Source organism: Oryzias latipes, chromosome 11, assembly GCF_002234675.1.
Source record: "Oryzias latipes chromosome 11, ASM223467v1".
Taxonomy (NCBI): Eukaryota; Metazoa; Chordata; class Actinopteri; order Beloniformes; family Adrianichthyidae; genus Oryzias; species Oryzias latipes.
The window spans coordinates 24,462,635-24,486,501 of NC_019869.2; the positions used below are offsets into that span (position 1 = coordinate 24,462,635).

The window sequence follows — 23,867 nt, forward strand, 5'->3', positions numbered from 1 at the left end:
CCAACATGAACACACACACCAACATGAACACACACAAATGAATCACACCAACATAAACACACACACCCACACATAGAAATACACACAACATAAACACACACACGCCAACATGAACACACACACCAACATGAACACACACACACTAACATGAACACACACATTAACAAGAACACACACACACACCAACATGAACACACACACCAACATAAACACACACACCAACATAAACACACACACACACACATGAACACACTCACACCCAAATAGAAACACACACCAACATAGACAGTCACACACCAACATGAACATACACACAAACATGAAAACACGCACGCAAACATGAACACAAACATGAACACACAAGCATGAACACACAAGCATGAATACACAAGCATTAACACACAAACATGAACATGCAAACATGAACACAAACATGAACACACAAACATGAACACACAAGCATGAATACACACACACCAACATGAACATACACACAAACATGAAAACACACACGCAAACATGAATACACAAGCATGGACACATGAACACTCGAGAATGAATATACAAACATGAACACACAAGCATGAACACACAAACATGGACACACGAGCACATAAACATGAACACACAATTATGAATACACAAGCATGGACACATGAACATGCAAACATGAACACAAACATGAACACACAAACATGAACACACAAGCATGAACACACAAACATGGACACACGAGCACATAAACATGAACACACAATTATGAATACACAAGCATGGACACATGAACATGCAAACATGAACATGCAAACATGAACACACAAACATGAACACACAAGCATGAATACACAAGTATTAACACACTAACATGAACACACACACCAACATGAACACACACACCAACATGAACACACACAAATAGAATCACACTAACATAAACACACACACACACACATAAACAACATAAACACACACACACCAACATGAACACACACACACACCAACATGAACACACACACACCAACATGAACACACACACACACCAACATAAACACACACACACACCAACATGAACACACAAAGCCAAATAGAAACACACACACACCAACATGAACACACACACAAATAGAAACACACACCAACATAAACAGACACACACCAACATGAACACACACACCAACATAAAAAAACACACACCGACATGAACACACACACAAACATGAACACACACACCAACATAAACACACACATACACACATGAACACACACACACCCAAATAGAAACACACACCAACATAGACAGTCACACACCAACATGAACACACACACACCAACATGAACATACACACAAAGATGAAAACACACATGCAAACATGAACACACAAACATGAATACACAAGCATGAACACACAAGCATGGACACATGAACACGCAAACATGAACACACAAACATGAACACACAAGCATGAACACACAAACATGGACACATGAGCACATAAACATGAACACACAATTATGAATACACAAGCATGGACACATGAACATGCAAACATAAACACAAACATGAACACACAAGCATGAACACACAAGCATGAATACACAAGCATTAACACACAAACATGAACATGCAAACATGGACACATGAGCACATAAACATGAACACACAATTATGAATACACATACATGGACACATGAACATGCAAACATGAACACAAACATGAACACACAAGCATGAACACACAAGCATGAATACACAAGCATGAACACACAGACATGAACATGCAAACATGAACACAAACATGAACACACAAACATGAACACACAAGCATGAATACACAAGTATTAACACACAAACATGAACACACAAGCATGAACACACAAACATGAACACACACACACAAACATGAACACACATATGAACACACAAAGCATTGCCTGTTAGCTCATTGTTGGCCACTTTTTGAAGCAGGTGGTTCTTGATCATTTTACTTCCTGTTCCTGGTTCCAGGTGCTGCTTTGTTCTCAAAGGAAAATGCCCCTCATGCTTAATGGGAGAAGACTGAGGGCTTCTGACTTTTCCTTTAGCACAGGCTCTAACAGTGACCTAGCTCTGTCCACTGTTTCAGCATCAACAGTTTCATTTTCAAACCTTTTACTGGGAAAAAGAAAACACTGTAATCAAGTAAATGAAGGAAATCCCATCCTGGCAGGTGTGTTCTGCTGAATGAAAAGCTGTTTAGGGTCAGGTCTGCTGTATGAGTCATGCTAAACTAAGACTGGTCATTAACACCCAACACTGCTGCTTTTCAGGGAAAGAAAGGTGAAAGTGGACTGCCTGGAGTAGACGGTCTGCCTGGACCACAGGTGAGAATCAATCTTATGTTCATCATTTTGAGATGGAAGGTAAATAATAATTGAATGAAGATGATGATTGTTTAGTTTTATCATTACTTTTTGTACTTGCAAAGTTTTGATACATTTTTTAAATTAGGTGCAAGAAAACAGTAAAGAACAGTGATAGTACTGTACTTAAGGTGAGGAAACAAAATCCAAACGAAGGATCTGTCTTTGTTGAAAAGGTTTTTTTTTTAGGATTTCAGTCACCTAAAATTTTCCTGCTTATTCTCATTATAAATGTTTAAAAAATCTGAAAGTATACAGCAGGTTAAATTTTTTTCCTTCAACTAAGAATGTAATTTTTGTTACTTGAAAATTTCAGATGAATAATAGGTAACGCTTTCTTTTACAGTACAGTACTTACAGTGTACTTAAGTGGTATTTACATGGTACTTATAGTGTAACTACTGGGTACTTTCAGGGTACTTACATGGTACTTTTTATGGAATTTACTGGGTACTTACAGTGTGTTTACATGGTACTTTCTATGGGACTTTACTGGGTACTTACATGGTACTTTTTGTGTCTACTCTGTACTTACATGGTACTTACTGTATATTTATATGGTACTATTTGGTTCATACCTATGTGGTACATACTGGGTATTTATAATATTCTTACTGGGTATTTACATGTTGTGCAAAGGTGTCTTTTATGGTACTTACCACATGTAAGAACAAGGTAAGTACAAATAAAGTACCTTGACCTTTAGGTCTGCACTCGCTGCATGTTTCATGGTATTTACCATCAATTTACCACAGAAACTACCCCTTAAGTACAGTGAAACTGTAACTGTAAAAGAAAGTCAGCCCTATTTCCACTCAACTACATGGTACTTTCATTACTAAATACTGGGTATGTTCACTTGAAAAGTACTTGGTACCTACCCCTTAAGTACACTGAAACTGTAAAAGAAAGTCAGCCCTATTTCCACTCAACTACATGGTACTTTCATTACTAAATACTGGGTATGTTCACTTGAATATTACTTGGTACTTACCCCTTAAGTACAATGAAACTGTAATTGTAAAAGAAAGTCAGCCCTATTTCCACTCTATTACATGGTACTTTCAGTAGTAAATGCTGGGTATGTACACGTATTACCATCCCGTACAGTGTACATGAACACACTTGGTCTTCTGTCCTCACCACATGAGACAATGCTAACCTGTTGGTAAGGGTAAAGTAACTACATTGTAAAAAACATATTCTGGCCTGATTACTTCTTGTAACATGAGGCAAGTTTAAAGAGAAACAAGACAGCAGTGAAAACAACAATCTTTAATATGATTCATGTCTGCAGCATACAAAGTGTCATCACAATAAAATAGGTTTTAAGTACAAAACAGTACAAAGGAGCATTCCAAAAAACACATTATTGGCCTGAGGGTCGTGCTTTTTGTCCATCAAAATTCTTTCAGCAGAGTTTGGTAACGGTGCAGGACTTCTTCAGGGTTTGTAACTGCAAGAAAATTCACAATAAAAGCTCAAATGAATATAAAAAGCATAACGACTTTGATGAAATACAAAATAAATTTTACTTATTTAATCATTTCTGTAATGAGTTTGATAAATTTCTGTGAATTCTTTATCGCTTTGACTGTAATGCTTGAAATAAATCAATTATCCTCATTTATGAACATGACAATAAATTATTCACAACTTTATATTTTAGTTACATAAACAAGAACAACAAAAAAGAAATCAAAGAAAAAAAAATCAAAATTGCCATAAAAAAATCTAATTTGTTTAGAAAAAGAATGACAAAAGCAATGTTTTAATTGGCAATTACTGTGTGTATTTCTTCTTTATAAATATCATTCGCACCTACAATTTGCATTAGCATGAAAAACATTGCAGTGTAAAAGAAAAGGAAAAAATAAATAAATAGGCAATTTCAAATTCAACACAGTTATTCACAAAAATATGTTTTAATTTTCAAACAGTTACATTCACTGTGTTGGGTGGTATTGTTGTCTCTATCATATTTGAAAATAAATGAATAAATAAAAATAAAATAAAAACGGCGAAAGAAAAGAAAATGGGGAAAAGGCAGTTAAACTCTTCATTAATGTAAATATGTCCACTTGGTGGATTTAACTTACTTTAGCTTACTCTCCTGTGGATTCGTCTGGGATGTCTTCTTCACCACAGCTGATCTAAAGCGGTAAAAAGACGGAAGTACGTCATCATTATTTTAAATAAACGCCTTTCTTTGATTTTCCCAGAAAGACGTGCGCTCAGTCAAACGAGCACAGAACAACAGACTTTATCATTTAGGCTACGTGCTTGTTTTACAGGTGCCTCTCTCCTGGTAAGTAACAAAAATGTTTGTAGATTTTCATTACAAACTTTGAAAATGTATACATGAAATAACTGAAATTATTGTAGTAAGGTAGACATGCTCTTACGTCACGTTTCAAACACAGAGATAGTGGCTTGAAATCACGAGGTTAGCTTCTTTATAAAGTTTGATCAGTTTAAATATTTACATTTAATTTATCCAATATTTAAAAAAAAAAAAAAAACACTGGCTTACCTGCCAGATGAAGAGAAATTCAAACTGTTGCGCGCGCCTCGAGGCTCTCCGGATTAATCTGCACGTTCACTTTGGGGGTAGTTGTGCTGCATTCAAGTGCGCTGGGAATTTGCAACTTTACTTACCCAAACCTACTTAACAAAAACACACACTCGGGGTGTTTTTAGTATTAAAAGTAAATATTTAGCCTTGTTGTTTTACATATTTTCCTGAAATTATATAATACATATTAAAACAAGTTCATTTTTAGAACAATATTTAAAAAAAGTTAAGTTTTGAATAATTTATTATCATGTTTTTAAATGAGGATAGTACTTGATTAATTTCAAGCATTACAGTCAAAGCGATAAAAAAATTCATAGAGATTTATCAAACTCATTACAGAAATGATTAAATAAGTAAAATTTATTTTGTATTTCATCAAAGTCGTTATGCTTTTTATATTCATTTGAGCTTTTATTGTGAATTTTCTTGCAGTTACAAACCCTGAAGAAGTCCTGCACCGTTACCAAACTCTGCTGAAAGAATTTTGATGGACAAAAAGCACGACCCTCAGGCCAATAATGTGTTTTTTGGAATGCTCCTTTGTACTGTTTTGTACTTAAAACCTATTTTATTGTGATGACACTTTGTATGCTGCAGACATGAATCATATTAAAGATTGTTGTTTTCACTGCTGTCTTGTTTCTCTTTAAACTTGCCTCATGTTACAAGAAGTAATCAGGCCAGAATATGTTTTTTACAATGTAGTTACTTTACCCTTACCAACAGGTTAGCATTGTTTCATGTGGTGAGGTCAGAAGACCAAGTGTGTTCATGTACACTGTACGGGATGGTAATACGTGGCATTTACTACTGAAAGTACCATGTAGTTGAGTGGAAATAGGGCTGACTTTCTTTTACAGTTACAGTTTCAGTGTACTTAAGGGGTAAGTACCAAGTACTTTTCAAGTGAACATACCCAGTATTTAGTAATGAAAGTACCATGTAGTTGAGTGGAAATAGGGCTGACTTTCTTTTACAGTTACAGTTTCACTGTACTTAAGGGGTAGTTTCTGTGGTAAATTGATGGTAAATACCATGAAACATGCAGCGAGTGCAGACCTAAAGGTCAAGGTACTTTATTTGTACTTACCTTGTTCTTACATGTGGTAAGTACCATAAAAGACACCTTTGCACAACATGTAAATACCCAGTAAGAATATTATAAATACCCAGTATGTACCACATAGGTATGAACCAAATAGTACCATATAAATATACAGTAAGTACCATGTAAGTACAGAGTAGACACAAAAAGTACCATGTAAGTACCCAGTAAAGTCCCATAGAAAGTACCATGTAAACACACTGTAAGTACCCAGTAAATTCCATAAAAAGTACCATGTAAGTACCCTGAAAGTACCCAGTAGTTACACTATAAGTACCATGTAAATACCACTTAAGTACACTGTAAGTACTGTACTGTAAAAGAAAGTGTTACCGAATAATAATAAATGATTGTTTCTAATTATTATTTTGACAAATATTCTGAGTTTTATGTGTCCTCCCAGTCTCATCTGATATTGTTTTTTGTCTTAAATTACTTATTATTATCTCAAAAAATGAATAAGACTTGATGGAAACCAACAGCTTTTGTGAATCAAAAATACCTCCAGTGAGGATGAGCCAGGGCTCAAAACGACGTCCATATGCTGCCCTCTAGCGGGAAGGCAGAGAACTGACACGTCTAAGTAAATATCAAGCAGAAGCGGATTATTTTCATCTAAATTGCAATCAATTTTGAAGTGACTGCAACTTCTTCATGGGGATGGTCAGTCGCTGTAACTACTGTCTCTGTTTAGTGAAAAAAAAAGAGCAGAATTTTAATTTTAATGTATTTACCACCTTTATCACACTTTTAGGAAGATCCAAAAGGAGTAATATGTATTTGAATATTTTGGTTTTCAACTTAAATTTAAAATGACATTTTAAACGATGTTTCTAATCTATCATTTTATCTTCTTCTGTACTTTTCTTTTCCAGTATTGTTTTTTATTTTAGCTTTGTTTGAGTAACTAGACTGATTTATTACAGACTAAAGGAAAGGCTTTTTTTTAAGTTAACATGATTTATTTGAGTTTGAGCTTCACAGAGCAAAATGGAATCACACAGTAAGAGTAACAAATAAGATGGTAACAAATTCCCCCAAATACAAATGCATCAAGATTTTTAACTCCAAAAATAATAAATTGCTTTTGAGTATTTCCCTATTCATGTGTTTTCAGAAAAATTAACTAAATGATTAGGAATGCTCAGTTTTGTTTGTATGAGCTTTTTCTGGATTTCAATTCAATTCAATTCAATTTTATTTAAATAGCCCAAATTCACAACAACAGTCGTCTCGATGGGCTTCATATCTGTAATTGAAAAAGTTAAACATAAAATCAAAAGGATCATGAAAAAATAGAATTTAATAGGAAAATACTAAATTGAACTAACAAACTGACTATGCTATACTGGCATCCCTGCCCTTAGACCCCCCTTCGCGGTAAGAAAAACTCCTAAAAAAACGGACTCCGGAAAAAACGAAGAAACCTCAGGGGTGCCCACGTGAAGGAGGGATCCTCCTCTAGGACGGACAGGCGATTTACCAGAACTCACAGAGAAGAACTAACTTATCTAAATCTACAACTACATATTTGAAGTCCAGCAGACGAGCTTCATCCAGCCGTGGTTGGGGGGGGGGCAGTCAGGGGCGCGAGTCGAGCCTGAGACAGGAACCACAGCCAGGTGTAGGAGCAGGAGCAGAGGCGAGCCAGAGATGAGGTAAACGGTCAGGAACATGAGCACAGATGAGCCAACTGGAATCTGGAAGCACTCTCTCCCTAGGAGGGGAAAGAGGGACAATACATGAATCGCACTGTACCAAACAGAGGCAACTAAATGATGAATAATGATCAAGGATAGAGAAGAGGAAGGGTAGAAGCAGATGAGAAAAGAGGACAGAACCCCAGTGAACCATAGTTACCCCAGCTTCAACTTCTAGCAGCCTAAAAACAAAGAGGAATGTTTTCAGTCTAACTTTGAATATAGAAACTGAGTCAGCCTCTCTTACATGAGCTGGGAGTTTATTCCATAAGACAGGGGCTTGGTGGCTAAACGCTCTACCTCCAACCGTACTTTTACTAATTCTAGGAACCACAAGCAGTCCTGCATTTTGAGAGCAAAGTGTTCTGTTTGGGTGGTAAGGGACTATGAGGTCTTTAGGGCCATACCATGTAAAGACCATATTGGTTAGCAGGAGGATCTTGAACTTGATTCTAGAATCAACTGGGAGCCAGTGAAGTGAAACTAACACAGGAGTGATGTGATCTCTTCTGCTGGTTCCAGCTAACAATCTAGCTGCTGCGTTCTGAACAAGCTGGAGACTTCTTAAGGAACTCTTAGGACACGCTGCTAACAAGGAGTTACAGTAATCCAGCCTCGACGTAACAAATGCATGGATGAGTTTTTCAGCATCACTCTTAGAAAGTATATTTCTGATCTTAGCAATATTCTGCAGGTGAAAAAAGGCAGTTCTACACGCCTGAGATATGTGAGCCTTAAATGATAAATCCTGGTCAAATAAAACCCCAAGGTTTCTAACTGTGGAATTGGGGGCTATACTTATACCATCCAGGGAGACTATCTGAGCAGACAGAGCATCTCCGAGGTTTTTAGGACCTAGTATAATGACCTATGATCCCTATGTCATGCTCTAATCTTTGGAGAAAATACCGTGGTCGATAGTGTCAAAGGCTGCACTGAGGTCTAACAGGACCAGAATAGAAAGTAGTCCCTTTTCTGAGGCCAATAACAAGTCATTAGAGACTCTAACTAGTGCAGTTTCCGTACTGTGGTGGGGTCTAAACCCCGACTGAAAGTCTTCAAAGTGGCTGTTGTCCTGTAGGTGGCAGTAAAGCTGCTTAACTACAACTCTTTCTAGGATTTTAGAAATAAAGGGCAGGTTTGATATCGGTCTATAGTTGGCCAAGATGCTAGGATCCAAACTGGGCTTTTTCAGAAGAGGTTTAACAACTGCATATTTAAAAGACTGTGGCACATAACCCGTTTCCAGAGAGGCATTTATCATTGTTGATATGGGATCATTAATTAGGGGAAAAGTTTCTTTAAAAAGTCTAGTGGGAATTGGGTCTAACAGACACGTTGAGGATTTGGAGGACGTAATAATTGATGCTATTTCCACTTGATCCACAATAGTGAAGCAGTCTAATGTTACAGAGGTTTCTATGGATGCCTCCATTTCTACCGCTTCAGCCTGTTCTGGGCTGATAGTAGGAATAACTTGATTTAACTTATGTCTAATATTTGAGATTTTACTATCAAAAAATGTAAGAAAATCATCAGAGCTGAAAGAAACAGGAACATGTGGTTCTACTGAGCTCTGACTGCGAGTTAATTTAGCTATAGTGCTAAAAAGAAATCTTGGGTTGTTTCCATTCTCTGATATTAAGGTTGAATAGTACTGGCTTCTAGCTCTACGCAGAGCTTTTTTATAATTTAATAGGCTATGTTTCCAGATATTCAGAGACTGCTCTGAACCGGAGCGGCGCCATTCTCTTTCCAACTTACGGGTGTCTTGTTTAAGAGAACGAGTTTCAGCGTTAAACCACGGTGCTACTCGGTTTTGTCTAACGAACTTAGGTTTCAGGGGGGCAACAACATCGAGTGTAGTCCTAAGGGCTTGTAAGAAATGATGGGGTTAAGAGGAAGGACACTCTGCTGGCTAATATCTATACCATGGGTTAAAACAAGGTCCAGGGTGTCCTTTTGACAGTGAGTGGGTTCATTTACATTTTGGATGAAACCAACATCATCTAATAAAGCTGCAAAAGCATTTCCTAGACAGTCACTGGGGTCAGTGACTGGAAAGTGAGTTGGAAAAAAGTCAAGTGAGTTGGAAAAAGTCAAAGTGCTCTCAGATTAGAGGCTAAAGGATGTGAGACATAAAAAATGGTTAAATATTTGGACTTAATCTAGTTTAAATTTTGTGCTGGGTCATTAAAATATTTTGCTTTCTTCTTTGATGTTTTTTGTCCAACTCTAAGAACATTACTGCCCCTACAGGCAAACGTTGGGATTACCGTTACTCACAGAGTCACTTCAGGAGGGGCAAAAGGGGGGCACAGGATACATATGTGTTTTTTTATTGTTATTTTGGGAATGAAACGACAAAGCAGTCATTTAAGCCACTCCAGACAAAAGCAGAGGAATGTGTCGGGAAGAGCGACTGCCTGGATTGAGTTCAGTTTGAATCTCTGTGTAGTTTGTGTAAACTGCATGTGGGAGGAATGGAGAACAGCATTTGCATCATCATGTTCTCTTTTGTTTCTGTTACTGACACTCCACTGGAACAGCCAATTGTCATCTAATTTGTGAGGAGAGGTGATGCTAAGTTTTCTAATAATTTTCTTTTCAAAGGGTCCTAATGGACCGCCGGGGCCACAAGGAATCCAAGGCCCACCGGGACCGTCTGTGAGTGGTGCTGTGAAAAGAGTCTGACCAAAGCCTCTGTTTGCTGCTGCTGCAGTTTGACTCATTTGTCTTCTCCAAAGGGTCTTCCTGGGGAGCGGGGATTTTCAGGGAAACAAGGAGAACCAGGAAAACCTGTGAGTGCTGGTTCCAGTTCCAACGGGAGCCTGAAAAATCCCCTACGGATATGTCAGTGGAAAATGGTGAACAATGTGTCCATGTGTTCTTGTGATCCTTGAAGGGCCTTCCTGGTAAAGATGGTCTGGACGGTCTGGCTGGAAGGGACGGGTCTCCGGTCAGTTCAATCCCAAGGCTCTGACTGATCACTTTGGGTCTCCTTGTTAGTTAGTGATTGGTTGATTCTGGTTGATCAGTGTTTTACCATCATTGTTTCTGAAGAAAAGCCCTCCACCAGCGATTCCTCTTAGACAAACGCTGATCAGGTTGAAGGCTGGAGGCTCTGGAGGAGCGTGTTTGGGTGATGAAGGTTTCTTGAGGGTTGTTTGTGTCTCTGAAGGGGCTGCAAGGAGAGCGAGGGGCAGATGGTTTCCCTGGCAAACCTGGACCAAAGGTACCACCTCTCAGGCTGAACCCCAAACTGAAGACATGCTGAGTTTTTATGAGGTGTCTAAAGACGTGTGTCTCCTTCTCAGGGGGACGAGGGGCCTCCAGGGCCAAGAGGTCCTCCAGGAGAGAGAGTGAGTCTCCTTCACCTCACTGATCTGCTGTGTTTCCATCCTGAAAATCCAAACACATTTTTTGATGTTGGCAGGGGGAAGCCGGGACCCCTGGCCGGCCCGGAGGTGAAGGTGTGAGGGGAGAAAGGGGGACTCCGGTAGGTTCCATCTTTTAACATTTTTGTCACAGGAGATGAATTTACTCAAAACCCCCCAAACTGAATCTTTTTAATTGGACCCCTTTAGGGTCCTTAGATTATTTCTCCTGATTGAAGTTTGTTTTGGTCTCTGTTCACAGGGAGACAGGGGTCTGCAGGGACCCATCGGGCCCAAAGGGGATAAGGGTGACCAGGTAAACATGGAATGCAGGGTTAATTGAAGGATCTTCTCCTGCACCCACAGCTGCAGTGAGAAACTGACTCAGTGTTCTCTTCCCACCTCAGGGTGAAGTGGGACCGAGGGGGCCGCCTGGGATCCCAGGAAACGTAAGCTGTCTTCCTTTTTCCCCGTTCCCCCGTTGTCATGTCAGTCACTCTTCTCATGTGTCACCACTCGCTGTCCGACTCCACAGGTGGAGAACGTCATCCCAGAGCCAGGGGAACCTGTAAGTACCTCCTCCTTGTAGCATGAAGGAACCCTCTGCCTCCTCCTGGTGTTGACTCCCTCGGTTGTCCCGTTTTTAGGGAAAACCCGGAGAGAAAGGGGAGAAAGGGGACCAGGGAAAACCAGGAGAGCCGGTGAGGTTTCTCCTCCCAGAACTTCTCCTGTTAACTTTAAATCTGTTGCATTTGAGGTTTTGCTGCTATTTGCTGCTCTGAAGTGCTGTCCAGATCCGAAGTTTGTGCACCAAACTTTTATTTGCTGCATGTCTTTGGGCAAAAGGCACAAACCGAACACACTAATGATGCTAGACGATAGTTTCAGTTTCAGCCTTTAAATAAACTTCTTTTCAAATCTGAGCTGTGATTCTTCAAATCATTTGGAATTTTTTTAATCTTTCAATCAAAAGACTTTTCTGAGAGTATTTTCTTTAATGATGGAATAAATTCTCTCTAAGGGTCAAAGCGGATTACCTGGAGAACAAGGCTTCAAGGGAGCACCTGGAGCCGTGGTAGGAAACTCCTCAGACCATCTCTGCTTCATGGAAGGGTTTTTCCTCACGGTGGGATGTGTCTGATGGGCTGCTGTTTCCCCAGGGTCCAAAGGGGGATCAAGGATTACCTGGAGAACCTGGTCGTGTTGGAGACCCTGTAAGATATTGATAAGATCTTTGCAAAAATGCTGAGGGGTGCAGAAACTGGAACTGTGTCCGTCTCCCTGTCAGGGTCCACCTGGAGTGGCCGGGACTCAGGGTCCACGGGGACCTCCAGGGAATGTGGTAGGTCCTTCCCAAACCCTTTGCATTCCCAAACCCTCTAGCATTCCAAAAACAGTCCCTTACAATTGTAAGTCACTCTGGGATGTTCAGTCCAATGTAGCGGCTGCCTGTTTTCCAGGGCATCCCTGGGATCATCGGGCCCCCCGGCCCAGCTGGCCAAAGAGGAGACAAGGTCAGCTGCTTTGGTTGTTTTTCATTTTAATTTTATTTTTTTTAGACTGTGATAAGAAAGTCTTTATCAGTGTAGAGTAAAAATTGTACACTTTGGTGGGCTTTCTCTGTTACATTTTCTTTTGTTTCAAGCAGCTCAATCTTTTCCGTTTCTGTTTTTTTCCTCTTTTATGGCTTATTGTAAAATACAATTCCTTAAATTTGATGTAAAACATGGATATGAGTAAAAAACCGTTAAAATGATCCAGGGCATCACTTCTTAGATCTTAATGTTTTTTTTTCCTCTGACTGGAACTTCAGGGGGAACCAGGTAAACCAGGACAATCCGGTCCCCAGGGACCACCTGGTGAACCAGGCATGACTGGACCCCCAGGACCACCAGGGAGGGGAAAAGACGGTCTGAATGTGAGGAATACTTTTCTGTTTACATCTCTTCAAAAGTCACTTGCAATGCAAATGTCCAGTCACAGTATTTCTGTTACACTTTGAATGTGTTTTATTTGAACAAAACGCCACGTTCTATTCGAGTGGAAACGCTTCACCTTCAATGCAGACCCTACCTGAGTCTGACTGTTTACCAAGAACAAAAGTCTTCACATGTTTTTATTAAGGTCTCAGTATCTTTGCCTCATCTTCAGTTAAGGGAGTTCAGAGTCGTCCAGCAGGGCTCTGTAGGAGTCTTCACAGCAGATGGAGGATGTGTGAGTCGCTTTGTTGTGACGCTGAAATCCTCTCTTCATGACAAGGTTCTGAAAGCTGAGAAGAACACAAAATCATTGGAAATTCCTGAATGGATCCCTGTGTTAAAAGCTAAATTCCATTCATACTTGTTGCCTCCATGTGGCCCATATCATAACATTTCCACCTCTGTGCTTCAGTGTTGGGAGCATCTGACTCCTTTTGATGATCTAAATGTCTGTCCCTGTTTTTTCACACACCTCACCCTTGAATTAAAAAAAAGTAATACATCTGACAAAAACCTTTTAAATAGGGAACCATTTTGGATACTCAACACAAAGCTAACTTGGAAAAGATATGAAGAATATGTAATTACTGAAACTAAATGGGAAATATTTACCAGCTTAAACCTTTCTATCATAATTTTCTTTATTTTTGTAAAACCTTCATTGTGAGGCACAGATGTGCAGAGATCTGATGCAGGGTTAATTCCAACCTATTTAACTTAAACACCCACTCTGATGAAGAAATTCAGTTTTTGGTGTTATGTTCTTGTGGCATTTTTCTCATGATGGAGGAAAGACATAGAAAAATTAAGATTCAGATTGCGTTTCTGAGTTTTCCTTTATACAAACTGTTGTGAATCATCAGCAGATGAAGAAATCCCTTTTAAAAAAGGTTGCATTTGTTACCTACAAACAACAATCTGCTGGCCACAAGCTCCCTGCTCCGATCCATTCTGATGATCCACTTACAGAAGAATAGATCCATGAACGTCTTTGTTTTCCTCCTCTGAGCTGGAGTCTGGATCCAAACTGTACGGATGGATTTCAGTTGCACCGCTAATGTTAGGTTGGTGTTGTGAGGGGCTGTAGGCCATGGAAGAGTGTAAACAAAGGGCCGATGGGAAATGAGGACAGGCATACCCCGCGCCAACAGTCCCGCCCACAACTCAGAAGTGAATTTCTGATGAACTACTGCAGAAAATATGTCCTAAAAACGACGCAGGTTTTTAGATTTTGTCCAAAAACTACATCGACATAACTATAAGATCTCTCTGAACACTTTCAAATACATCCAATGAGATGATTGGAGTGGGACTTTCAGTAAGGTCCTGACAGGATCTCCAAACACCCCCGGAAGAGGCCAACCTTAGACAAAAAGGGGGTCAAATGTTAGCGTCACAATGGCGCCTCTTTTGTCCTGTCTTTGCACCTTTATTGTCCAATAAATGAGACAGATTTCTCGATAGTTTTCAACACTAAAGCATTTGAGGATCTTATGGGTTCAATAACAAATCCTTTCATTTCTATGATGTCATTTTTTTTAGTATTAATTCAGGCACAGATGTCCAACTTCATTCCACAATTATATTACAGTTTGTTATCTCTTCTTTTGCCGCTAGATGTCGCTACAAACAACGTTTTTAACGATTGAAGGCCAACTTGATGCACATGAGGGCTAGGACGCGCCCCTCTTTCTTCATTTGCACTTTTTGACAGCATGATTCTCTCACAATCCTCTGAGCCTTAGTGTCATCCAGCTCTGTGCTGTAATTGACTGTCGACCACAACATTTTCTGACCATCCAACGCCTCGCTGCTGCTGCTCCCGTGTGTCAGACCTGTCTTTCTTGTTTGCTTTAGCTGCTTTTAACATCTTACATAACATCGTGAAGCCCATTCCTTTGATTAATAGCTATTATTAATTGATTTGACTTTAATTAAATGTGAGATTAGGTCGTTACCATAATGAATCACAGGCTCCTGGTGGATTTCATCTGCTGCTCCACATGGGGTTTACTTGTAAACGCCGCCCTGTCATGAGCTGTATTTGAAGCCAACAGGCCTGTGCGGGCACATTTTTACTGAAGACCTCCACACGTTTCTGCATTTTCCACCACTGCTGGCCTGCTGATGAGGCGGGAGAGGCGCTGTTAGAAGCATCAGGGCGAAAACACTCAGCACACGGTTTTTCTTTTTGCAGCCTCCCACAGGCTAGAACAACCCTGTCACCGCTTCTGTGTCTTTACAGTAAATATATTTTCAGTGCTGAAGCAATGAATACATATTTTTTTTAATCTTACAGGGAGATCCGGGACAACAGGGGGTTCAGGGCCCCCCAGGACCAAAGGTAATTTTATTTGCAAGTTTGCAGGACTGCTCTTCTTATTAAGGTGCAGGACTTGGTTTGTGAAAAACCTCCTGTCATGGAGGAAAAGAAGAAACAATTCATTGCTTTTGAAAGCAGAAAAGGCAATCAGGGCGTGCAGCCCTGCGTGACCACAGCTCTGATGCCCCCGCCTCCAAAAAATAGAAGTTTTCCTTTTTCATGTTCTTAACTGGCCCACCTTCTTCAATGAAACACTTGCATTTCTGAAAATTGCAGGTCTATAGATGCACATTCATTTATTCCATCAGATTACATATCTTTGTCTCTTTGAGGACTCTGAAGAATTTTCTGCTTTTCTACCTCAGGGCCCTCCAGGGCCTCGCGGACAGCAGGGGATGCCAGGAGACAGAGGTCCAGCAGGAGAGGGCAAAGAGGGCCCATCGGTAAAACCCAACAAAACTCCTCTTTCTGTTTTGAGCCAGAAGTATCTGTGATCGTATTTGTCCTTACAGGGTCCTCCAGGAAAAGACGGAGCGCCGGGGCCCGCGGTAAGGATGTGCTCCTGATAACAAAACTCCACATGTTTGTGCTGTTTGTTCTTTCAACTAGTCTTTCCTGGGTTTCAGGGTTTAAGAGGCCTTCCAGGAGTCGCAGGTCCTCAGGGCCCAGCAGGACACAATGTGAGTCCAAAATGAAAGGTCTCAGGGACTATGTTCCTCCTTCTCTCTTTTTCTGCGGTTGATGGCATAAGGTTCATGACATGTGACCTGCTGATTCCCTCCAAACTCAGGGTCTACCAGGAAGACCAGGAGAGAAGGGATCACCAGGAGAGCCTGTAAGTTCTAACCGTTCCTTAGCAGATCTCTGTATGTATGTTTATTACAACTCTCCAAGAGTAACTGGCTGCAGACATTTCTGGCCAGTTGAGTGTTTTATAATGTTCATCCCTCACTATAAAGTGGTATTTTCATCCGTTCACGCATCTTTGAGTATTCCCCTGAAAAACAACTCCCTGAGTACCAGCCCCTTTCCAACCCACAAAAACGATTGGGACTCACATCGGGACATAGATAAGTGAGAACAGCCCTTTCCAGGAAGAGTCTGTGCTACCAGCCCCGCCCCCATGCAGGCTAACACACAAACGCACCCTTTCTCCGTGGAGCTAGCGGTGATCGACTGAAGGCTTTCATTTTCTATGCACAAATATGCACATTCATACTTGCAAAAGTTTGGATGTTTGTTTGCTGCTGAGGCCGGCGCTAGGTTGACGTCATGAAATGGGCAACACCCACATGGAGAGAAAGGCGGAGCCTCAGAGATTGAATCAGCTTACTTCAGGGTATGTGAACAGAAAAAAGAACTCATTTAATTAAAAAAAAAGTGCTCTTTTGTTAGCCAAAGGTAAGTTATTACCATATATGGAAATGGTTTACTATGAAAGGCTTAAAGGCGCGTACACACCGGGACGAATATTCGCCAGCCGTTATTCGCCACGTTTTTTGTGTTCACACCCAGGCGATTTTCGCTGACGATGAGCCGAGCGAACATGCAATTTCATTCCCTGACATTAGATGGCGCTTAATGTAAACAGAAATACTCCTGTACACAAGGTGGCGCCGCGCAACTTTACGATTCTTAAAGTCGCTTTTCCCTCAGAAGAAGATAGCAAGTATTTACCCGCTTGTCAGAATCATACAAAGAAAACATGAATATTTCAAGCACCAGTAGCTCCAACTGGTGCTTGGTTCGGGGATATTTTAGAATGTCCGTCATTATTTCTTCGCGGCAGTGTAGACGCTACTTGGCGTCTATCTTCTTCGCTGGTACGTGTGCTCAGCAAGGCAGTTTTGTGTTTGAGCGCCCCCAAGTTGTGTTTTACTGGAACTTCAGAAGCTCCAGACACGTGTGCAAAAGTGCCGTTCTCATTGGTCATATAGTTTTTGACGCGGCGCGTCAAACCAAAAAAACGAACCCGAGGCGTTTTTTTTTGACGCTTTGACGCGTGCCGTTTTTTCGCGTCGGTGTGCACACTCACATTGGTGCCCTTTGTTTAGTCACGAGGCGTTAAACATCGGCGAATATCGCGCGCGACATTCGTCCCGGTGTGTACGGGCCTTAAGATTAGCATGATGTTCGCCTTTTAGTGGCACAGGATAAAGCAACATCAAATCCCACCAATGAGCTCCATGAGTGTTGCTCTTCCAGATATTATAGCAAATCTCTGCCTAAAAGTGTGCGACTTCAGCTCCCGCATTTCCTTTTTGTTGCTATTTTATTCTCTACTATTCCTGTATGATTTGTACACTTTGCATATTTGTTGTTTCAAGATTGTAAGACTTCATTAAAAAAAAACATTCCTACACAATGATCAGATCTGCATTAAAGGAGCACGCACAACATCAACTTCCGTTTCCAACCTTCAATATAAAGCACACAGTAAATGAAAAAAAGGAGACAATGTGACCCACTTTTGGTTGAAACATTTATTCAAATCTGATGGAAAGGCTTCATTAAAACCACACCTGGATGCATGTACACACACCCTCACACACATAAAACAAAAGACACTGCAAACCAAATGTACCTGATCCAGGTAATCTACAGCAGTCGAGGCAGGGATATCTGAAAACTGAGCAGAAGGGTTCCTGATGAAGGAACTGTTGCTTCAGTCTGAGCAGGTAGACCCTGTTCAGGGGTTGGTTCTTCTCTGACTGTGATGATTTTCTGACTAACTTTGTCTCTCAGGGAAAGGCTGCCGACCTCTCAGACCTGGACCTGAAGGTAAGGAAGCAGTCCAGCACTCTTCTGGGACATAAAAGCTTCAGGTGTGGATCGTTGGACCGACTGCCTCGTTGTTTTCAGGATGTTTGCTCAGACTGTCCTGCCGGCCCACCTGGACCACCGGGACTGCCAGGAATACCGGGAGATAAAGGACAGCAGGGACCCCCTGGGAAAAATGGACAAGATGGATACCAGGTGGTCTTTAGCTTGTGGTCTCCTGATTTCTCCTGTGAAGCTCAGTCTTTCAGAGGAGCTCTGCTCGTCCCTAAAGAAGCGTTTTGAATTGTGTCACTGCTATATTTGCGGCATGAAGCCTGACCTTTGAACTCATGCTTCGCAGTCTGAGTGATGGACGGTGAGGCTCTGGGTGCATCATTAGCTGGGGCCATCCAGGGGGCAGTTGTGAGCAATTGAGCCCCTCAGACAGTGCTATCTGTTTGGACTGATGGTCTGCTGTATCATTACAGGGTCCAACTGGACTGCCTGGTGCTCAAGGACCCCCTGGAGCTGATGGAGCAAAGGTGTTTTCATACAAGTTGGACTGCAAAAAACTGACCAGTCTGACATTTTCTGAATTTTACAATATTGTAGTTCACAATTAAGGAAGTCCTTTTACCTTAATGCTTTTATATACAATGCTTCATGTCTGTTCCATTGCAGGGCATAAAAGGTGATCGAGGACCTGCAGGAAACCCTGGAGACAAAGGCGAGAAGGTGTGCCATTGACCCAGGAATCCCCATCCGTGCTTCCTCCTATTGTTCCCAACAGTAACTTTTATGATTGACTTCATTGCAGTTAAATCTTTGTCTGTTTGATAGGGTCACCCAGGACCTCCTGGTCATCCAGGCCCTCCTGGGATTTTGGGAACTCCTGTACGTTCTTCCTTTGGACTGTTTGCATGATAAACCTGCAGGATGTGGCTGACAGATTCAGACAAATACTAAATGGAGCTCGCTCATTTGTTTGGCTTGTTAAAGCTGTTCTTATGTGCTGCACTGACATGGCTTCCTTTTCAGGGTAACGATGGACCGCCTGGCCCAACAGGACCCCCAGGGCCCCCTGGAGAAAAGGTTTAACTGAATTGTATATACTTTCCTTTTTATAGTTTTTAGTTGTACTGACTCCATTGTGCTCCAACAGCAGCTTTTAATTATTTCTTTCGTTGGTAAGAGTCTGTTTGTTTTCTCCAGGGTAAAGAGGGTCTCAAAGGAATCCAGGGTCCTCCGGGTCTTCCTGGTTTGATAGTAAGGACAGACATTTCACTTTAGCAAACAAGCAGTCAATGGTGTTGACAAAGGTGCAGTAGGTCTTTACAGTCAAAGAAGCTAAACATGTTTTTTGTTTGAAGGGTCAACCTGGAAAAATGGGAAAAGATGGCAGACCAGGAGAACCTGGAGAACCTGTGAGTACACGGAGCAGGTCCAAAGACCAGCTGGTTTGGATTACAACTGTGAAGCTCTAACAGAATGTTTCAGATGGATTGTTCAGCAAGTTCTGTCATTTTTACAGGGTAAACAAGGGGAACCAGGACCTCCAGGAAACCCTGGACTCAGAGGACTTCCTGTAAGTGGGTGCAAGGCGAGGCTCTGATGGAAGCAGCTTGAGCAGTCATAAGTGATGGACTTCTTCTTCTTCTCACACAGGGATTCAAAGGCCACAGAGGAGAAGCTGGAGCTCCAGGACCTAAGGTCCACAAATGTTCTCTGATTGATCTTGTTCTTTCCAAAACTGGTTTCTGGTCTGATCCACTTCAGTGAGACATGTAGTACTCTGATAAAAGCAGGCAGACAGCCCTGCGTATTCAAAACTAATGAAATCGCAGTAAATACAAAGGCACTTTCAGAGATGGTGACTTGCACTAGAGCCACACTTTTGTAGATGAGACTAGAGGTTCAGGACTTGGGACTTAAGTTAATTTGTTTATTAAGCTGTAGGTCATCTGTGTCTGGTCTGAAAGTAAAGGTTTTCGCATGTTTCTGTACTGGGAATGCGAACACACCATCAGTCTGCTGTTTGGTCCCCACAAGCTGTTTAAAGTAGTTTCAAGACAAAATTCATGAATGAAATATTCCTTTTTTAATTACAGGGTTCAAAACTAAGACTCCACTTAAGCTTAAATGTCAAGATCTTAGATGTGACTTGGTCTTGCAGAAAGATAACTGTGAGCATCTCTGCAGTTTTTAAAAATCAAGTTTTTCATTTCAGAAAAATAATCTTTTCTGTCTGTTAACTACACCTTCAGTCTACAATCCAGAAGGTCTGAAACAATCAAGCCCCTCCCCCTGTTAGCAAATTCCAAGCCAGCCAGGAAGTGCCAGACGTTGCTGCTCCAGAATTGACCATAGGAGGCTGATTGCAATAAAGAGCAAGCCCCCATTGACTTCTACTGTGCGTTAGTCTAGTTTGACCACAAAGGAGTTTACAGCCGGGTTAAAGATAAATGAAGTTCAGGGCTTCATATTCTATTTATGTGTTGGAATTCATTCTTTCTCCTCATTTTTATTTATGATCTAATTTTCTGAAATATGAGGAACTTAGCTTTTGATTTGGCTGGAATTCAACCAAATTCTCACTTTTTCTCGCCTTCAGAAGCCTTTTTGTGTTGAAGTGGGTGGAGTCCTGCGCCCGTCCCACTTCAGACTTAATTTTTGCTGTTCAGAGTTGTCTGTGTGTTTCAGAGATTATTGCTGTGTTTATGTCTGCGGTTCAAGCGAAGGCAATGTAGGGCAGTTATGGCCTAGTAGTTTATGTCACAGATGCTGGTTCAAATCCCAGTATTGATGGGACCTGTCCTGGGTGGGATGGATACCCAAAGTGTTTGCTTCTTCGGTTCTGTCAAATTCCTCGGTTTTGGAGATACCATCTTCATGTGGAAGGAATTTACTACAAAGCTTTAGTTTCACCCGAACCCCCTTTGTCCTCACGGTCATCCATGCTTTCCTCACAGGGAGAAGACGGAAAGCCTGGATCAGCTGGGCGTGACGGCAAACCTGGCAAAGAGGTGTGTCCAACTGTTTGCTTGAAATGTATCAATAATGGGCAATCCTGGCATGAATGTCAACAAACCCCTCCATTTTATGCAAAGTAGCTGCTGCCTTTATTTTAAAAGGATTCAAACCGATGTGCTGATTTGGCCATGTTGTCCTTCAAGCTGTGAAAGTTTGTTCTATTGTAAATTGTAGGTATTTGTATCTCTGCAAATTTGGCTCTCCATCAAACTAAAAGTAGCAATAATGTTCAGAAACCCAGTGTTTCCCATCCTGGTCTTCAGGGAACACGGCCCTGCTTGTTTTCCATGTTGTCCTGCTTGAGCTCACCTGATTCCAGTCATTTTCAGGTTCTGTAGAACCTGATAACTGTCATCAAAGACAGGGTTTTTTGAGGGGAGTAGGAATGAAAAAAGGCAGAAAAGTGTGATCCGAGGACCAGGGTTGAGAAACACTGCAGTAACTACTAGGGGTGTAACGGTACATGTAGTTGGATCGAACTGTTTCGGTACGGCAATTTCGGTTAGGATCACTTTCAGCACCATTTCGGTTCTTTTATTAACCCACTCTGGGGGCTCTGAGGGTCTGAACGTGGAAGTGAACCCCCCCATCTCCTCATGCTCTCCTGTGTGGAAACACTTTGGATTTTTTTGGATGAAAGGAAAAGACAATTGGAAAAGTCAAATGCTGTGTTTCCACATTTTATTGTTACACAAAGATAGCATATTGCACATATAACACATGTAATCTGTTAACACACTTAAAACGGTCTCACCCGACCGTGACAATTAGGTCTACAAGAAAATAAATGTGCAAGTTAAATTTTTTTTTTCAGGCCAGTGTAAGTAACCAAATTTTTTGGTTCCTGACAGCTAATAGTTGTATTATTTTATATAGCAGAACACCTACATAGGTAAATTTTATTTTTGTTATATAAAACCAATAAATGCATTTTGGAAGACATTTTTTTGTGCCTGTTTTAACCGAAAAAAATACGGAAAATGTATCGAACCGAACCCTAATGAAATTCTGAACCAAACCAAATTGAGATTTTAGTATACCGTCACACCCCTAGTAACTACTGTTGAGATGAGCCACGTACCAACATTCTCAGAACACGTGTGAGGAACAAGTTTTCCTTTTTCTGCTCTTCAGTTCATTTTTAACGTTATTAATCATCTATTTAAAGCTGAAACATTGTTGCTTTGATAGAGATTTGCTATAAAAATGAATAAATGCTACTTTCTGATGTCAATCAGCAGCAACATGTTCAGCAGTAAGACTGACTCCCAGTGGGCCCAACCAGCTGCCCTGAGGAGCTCTGTGGCAAACTTCCACAAAAACATGGAGTTTCAGGCACATTTCAGCGTTTCTTACATGCTGAAGGTTTCAGTCGGAGCAGCAACAGGAAGAGCTTCCAGCTTTTTAAGACAAACAGTCAGGATCCCAGTCTGAGCTCTGGTTTAAGAACAAAACAAAAACTTTACTTTCATTTCTTTCTTCCAATAAAATCCACGACATCTATTATGAATACAATTTTATTCAAAACAGGTTACTTCCTCTCTATATAAAAAAATATATTTTAAAATGCTGTTTTTGGTTTGCAGGGTCCCAAAGGACCTCCAGGCCCAGAGGGACTTCTCGGTCCAAGAGGAGAACCAGTGAGTCTTTTTAGATGACAACAAAAAGTTTGAGTCATTTTTTTTTTTTTTGATGCTCCATCAGTTTTCTCACATCATCTTTTGATTTTCCATTCTAGGGGAAACCAGGAGAACCTGGACCGTCTGGAAAAGCAGGCATTCCTGGAGCTCCAGTAAGTGCTTTCAATAGAATAAGGTTCTAGACACCAGGAATCTGAATTAAGATAAAACAATAAGGGGCAAAGTTAAGGGAGGAGGTCGTCTGACAGTGGAATAGAAACACATAGAGATGGTGTCTTTCCCGAGGACACACAAACATGAGGGAGCAGAGGTGTAGAGATGGAATTGAACCTGCTGTCTTTGGATCAGAGGTCAACAGCTCTTCCTCTGAAGCATAGCCAGCCCCCTGATGCTTCTAACTCACAAGAATGGAAGACTTTGTTTGTTGATTGAAAATATTTCAATCTTTTGCTCTTAATGCTATTATTTCAAGACACTTCACAAATTTTTGGTTTAAGGAGCAACATTATTTCAGTTTTGGCTAAATCTTATTTATATGTCATTTACTTTGAAATTTTAAAAGGTCCTAAAATCGTATTAATCAGTCACTTGTATTAAACTGAGCCACAAACACTTTACTTAACCCAAAATCAGTGTTTCTCTTGGTTTTGTTTCTGTGTTCAACATATTTTATTGTATAAATGATTCTGACTTTACAAATAGTAAACAAGTCACCACTGACCCTTACTATTAGAGGCACCAGCTGAGTCTGTCTGTGTAAAGTATAGGCAAGTTTCCTTCAACCATCAGTCTGTTCTTGCAATAAACCGACACAGGATGAGAGAAAACTTTTCATGGTTCATGTCTGAAGGTGGAATCCTGCAAAAGTTTAGAGGAAATAAAACGTCTCATGTCTCAAACCTGTGTCCTCCCCAATGGTCTGAGGTCAAGTCCATGCGGTCCCTATGTTTATCTCCTAAACATCTACCATGATCT

The 23,867-nt window shown here is 40.9% G+C and overlaps 1 protein-coding gene across 3 annotated transcripts in view; it reads left to right on the top strand.

Moving 5' to 3' along the window:
* Positions 1 to 23,867, top strand: part of col22a1 (collagen type XXII alpha 1 chain) — a 75,770-nt gene that overhangs the window by 42,585 nt on the left and 9,318 nt on the right. For all 3 annotated transcript variants that reach the window (XM_023960203.1, XM_023960202.1, XM_023960204.1), the window contains 34 exons: positions 2,308 to 2,361; positions 10,397 to 10,450; positions 10,531 to 10,584; positions 10,689 to 10,742; positions 10,965 to 11,018; positions 11,101 to 11,145; positions 11,220 to 11,282; positions 11,423 to 11,476; positions 11,568 to 11,609; positions 11,696 to 11,728; positions 11,808 to 11,861; positions 12,182 to 12,235; positions 12,321 to 12,374; positions 12,449 to 12,502; positions 12,621 to 12,674; positions 12,974 to 13,078; positions 15,439 to 15,483; positions 15,828 to 15,905; positions 15,975 to 16,010; positions 16,089 to 16,142; positions 16,253 to 16,297; positions 18,208 to 18,243; positions 18,325 to 18,438; positions 18,711 to 18,764; positions 18,904 to 18,957; positions 19,063 to 19,116; positions 19,261 to 19,314; positions 19,435 to 19,488; positions 19,593 to 19,646; positions 19,754 to 19,807; positions 19,888 to 19,932; positions 21,192 to 21,245; positions 22,839 to 22,892; positions 22,991 to 23,044. In XM_023960203.1, the coding sequence (XP_023815971.1) occupies positions 2,308 to 2,361; positions 10,397 to 10,450; positions 10,531 to 10,584; positions 10,689 to 10,742; positions 10,965 to 11,018; positions 11,101 to 11,145; positions 11,220 to 11,282; positions 11,423 to 11,476; positions 11,568 to 11,609; positions 11,696 to 11,728; positions 11,808 to 11,861; positions 12,182 to 12,235; positions 12,321 to 12,374; positions 12,449 to 12,502; positions 12,621 to 12,674; positions 12,974 to 13,078; positions 15,439 to 15,483; positions 15,828 to 15,905; positions 15,975 to 16,010; positions 16,089 to 16,142; positions 16,253 to 16,297; positions 18,208 to 18,243; positions 18,325 to 18,438; positions 18,711 to 18,764; positions 18,904 to 18,957; positions 19,063 to 19,116; positions 19,261 to 19,314; positions 19,435 to 19,488; positions 19,593 to 19,646; positions 19,754 to 19,807; positions 19,888 to 19,932; positions 21,192 to 21,245; positions 22,839 to 22,892; positions 22,991 to 23,044 (1,875 nt within the window). The remainder of the gene's footprint in view (positions 1 to 2,307; positions 2,362 to 10,396; positions 10,451 to 10,530; positions 10,585 to 10,688; positions 10,743 to 10,964; positions 11,019 to 11,100; positions 11,146 to 11,219; positions 11,283 to 11,422; positions 11,477 to 11,567; positions 11,610 to 11,695; positions 11,729 to 11,807; positions 11,862 to 12,181; positions 12,236 to 12,320; positions 12,375 to 12,448; positions 12,503 to 12,620; positions 12,675 to 12,973; positions 13,079 to 15,438; positions 15,484 to 15,827; positions 15,906 to 15,974; positions 16,011 to 16,088; positions 16,143 to 16,252; positions 16,298 to 18,207; positions 18,244 to 18,324; positions 18,439 to 18,710; positions 18,765 to 18,903; positions 18,958 to 19,062; positions 19,117 to 19,260; positions 19,315 to 19,434; positions 19,489 to 19,592; positions 19,647 to 19,753; positions 19,808 to 19,887; positions 19,933 to 21,191; positions 21,246 to 22,838; positions 22,893 to 22,990; positions 23,045 to 23,867) is intronic.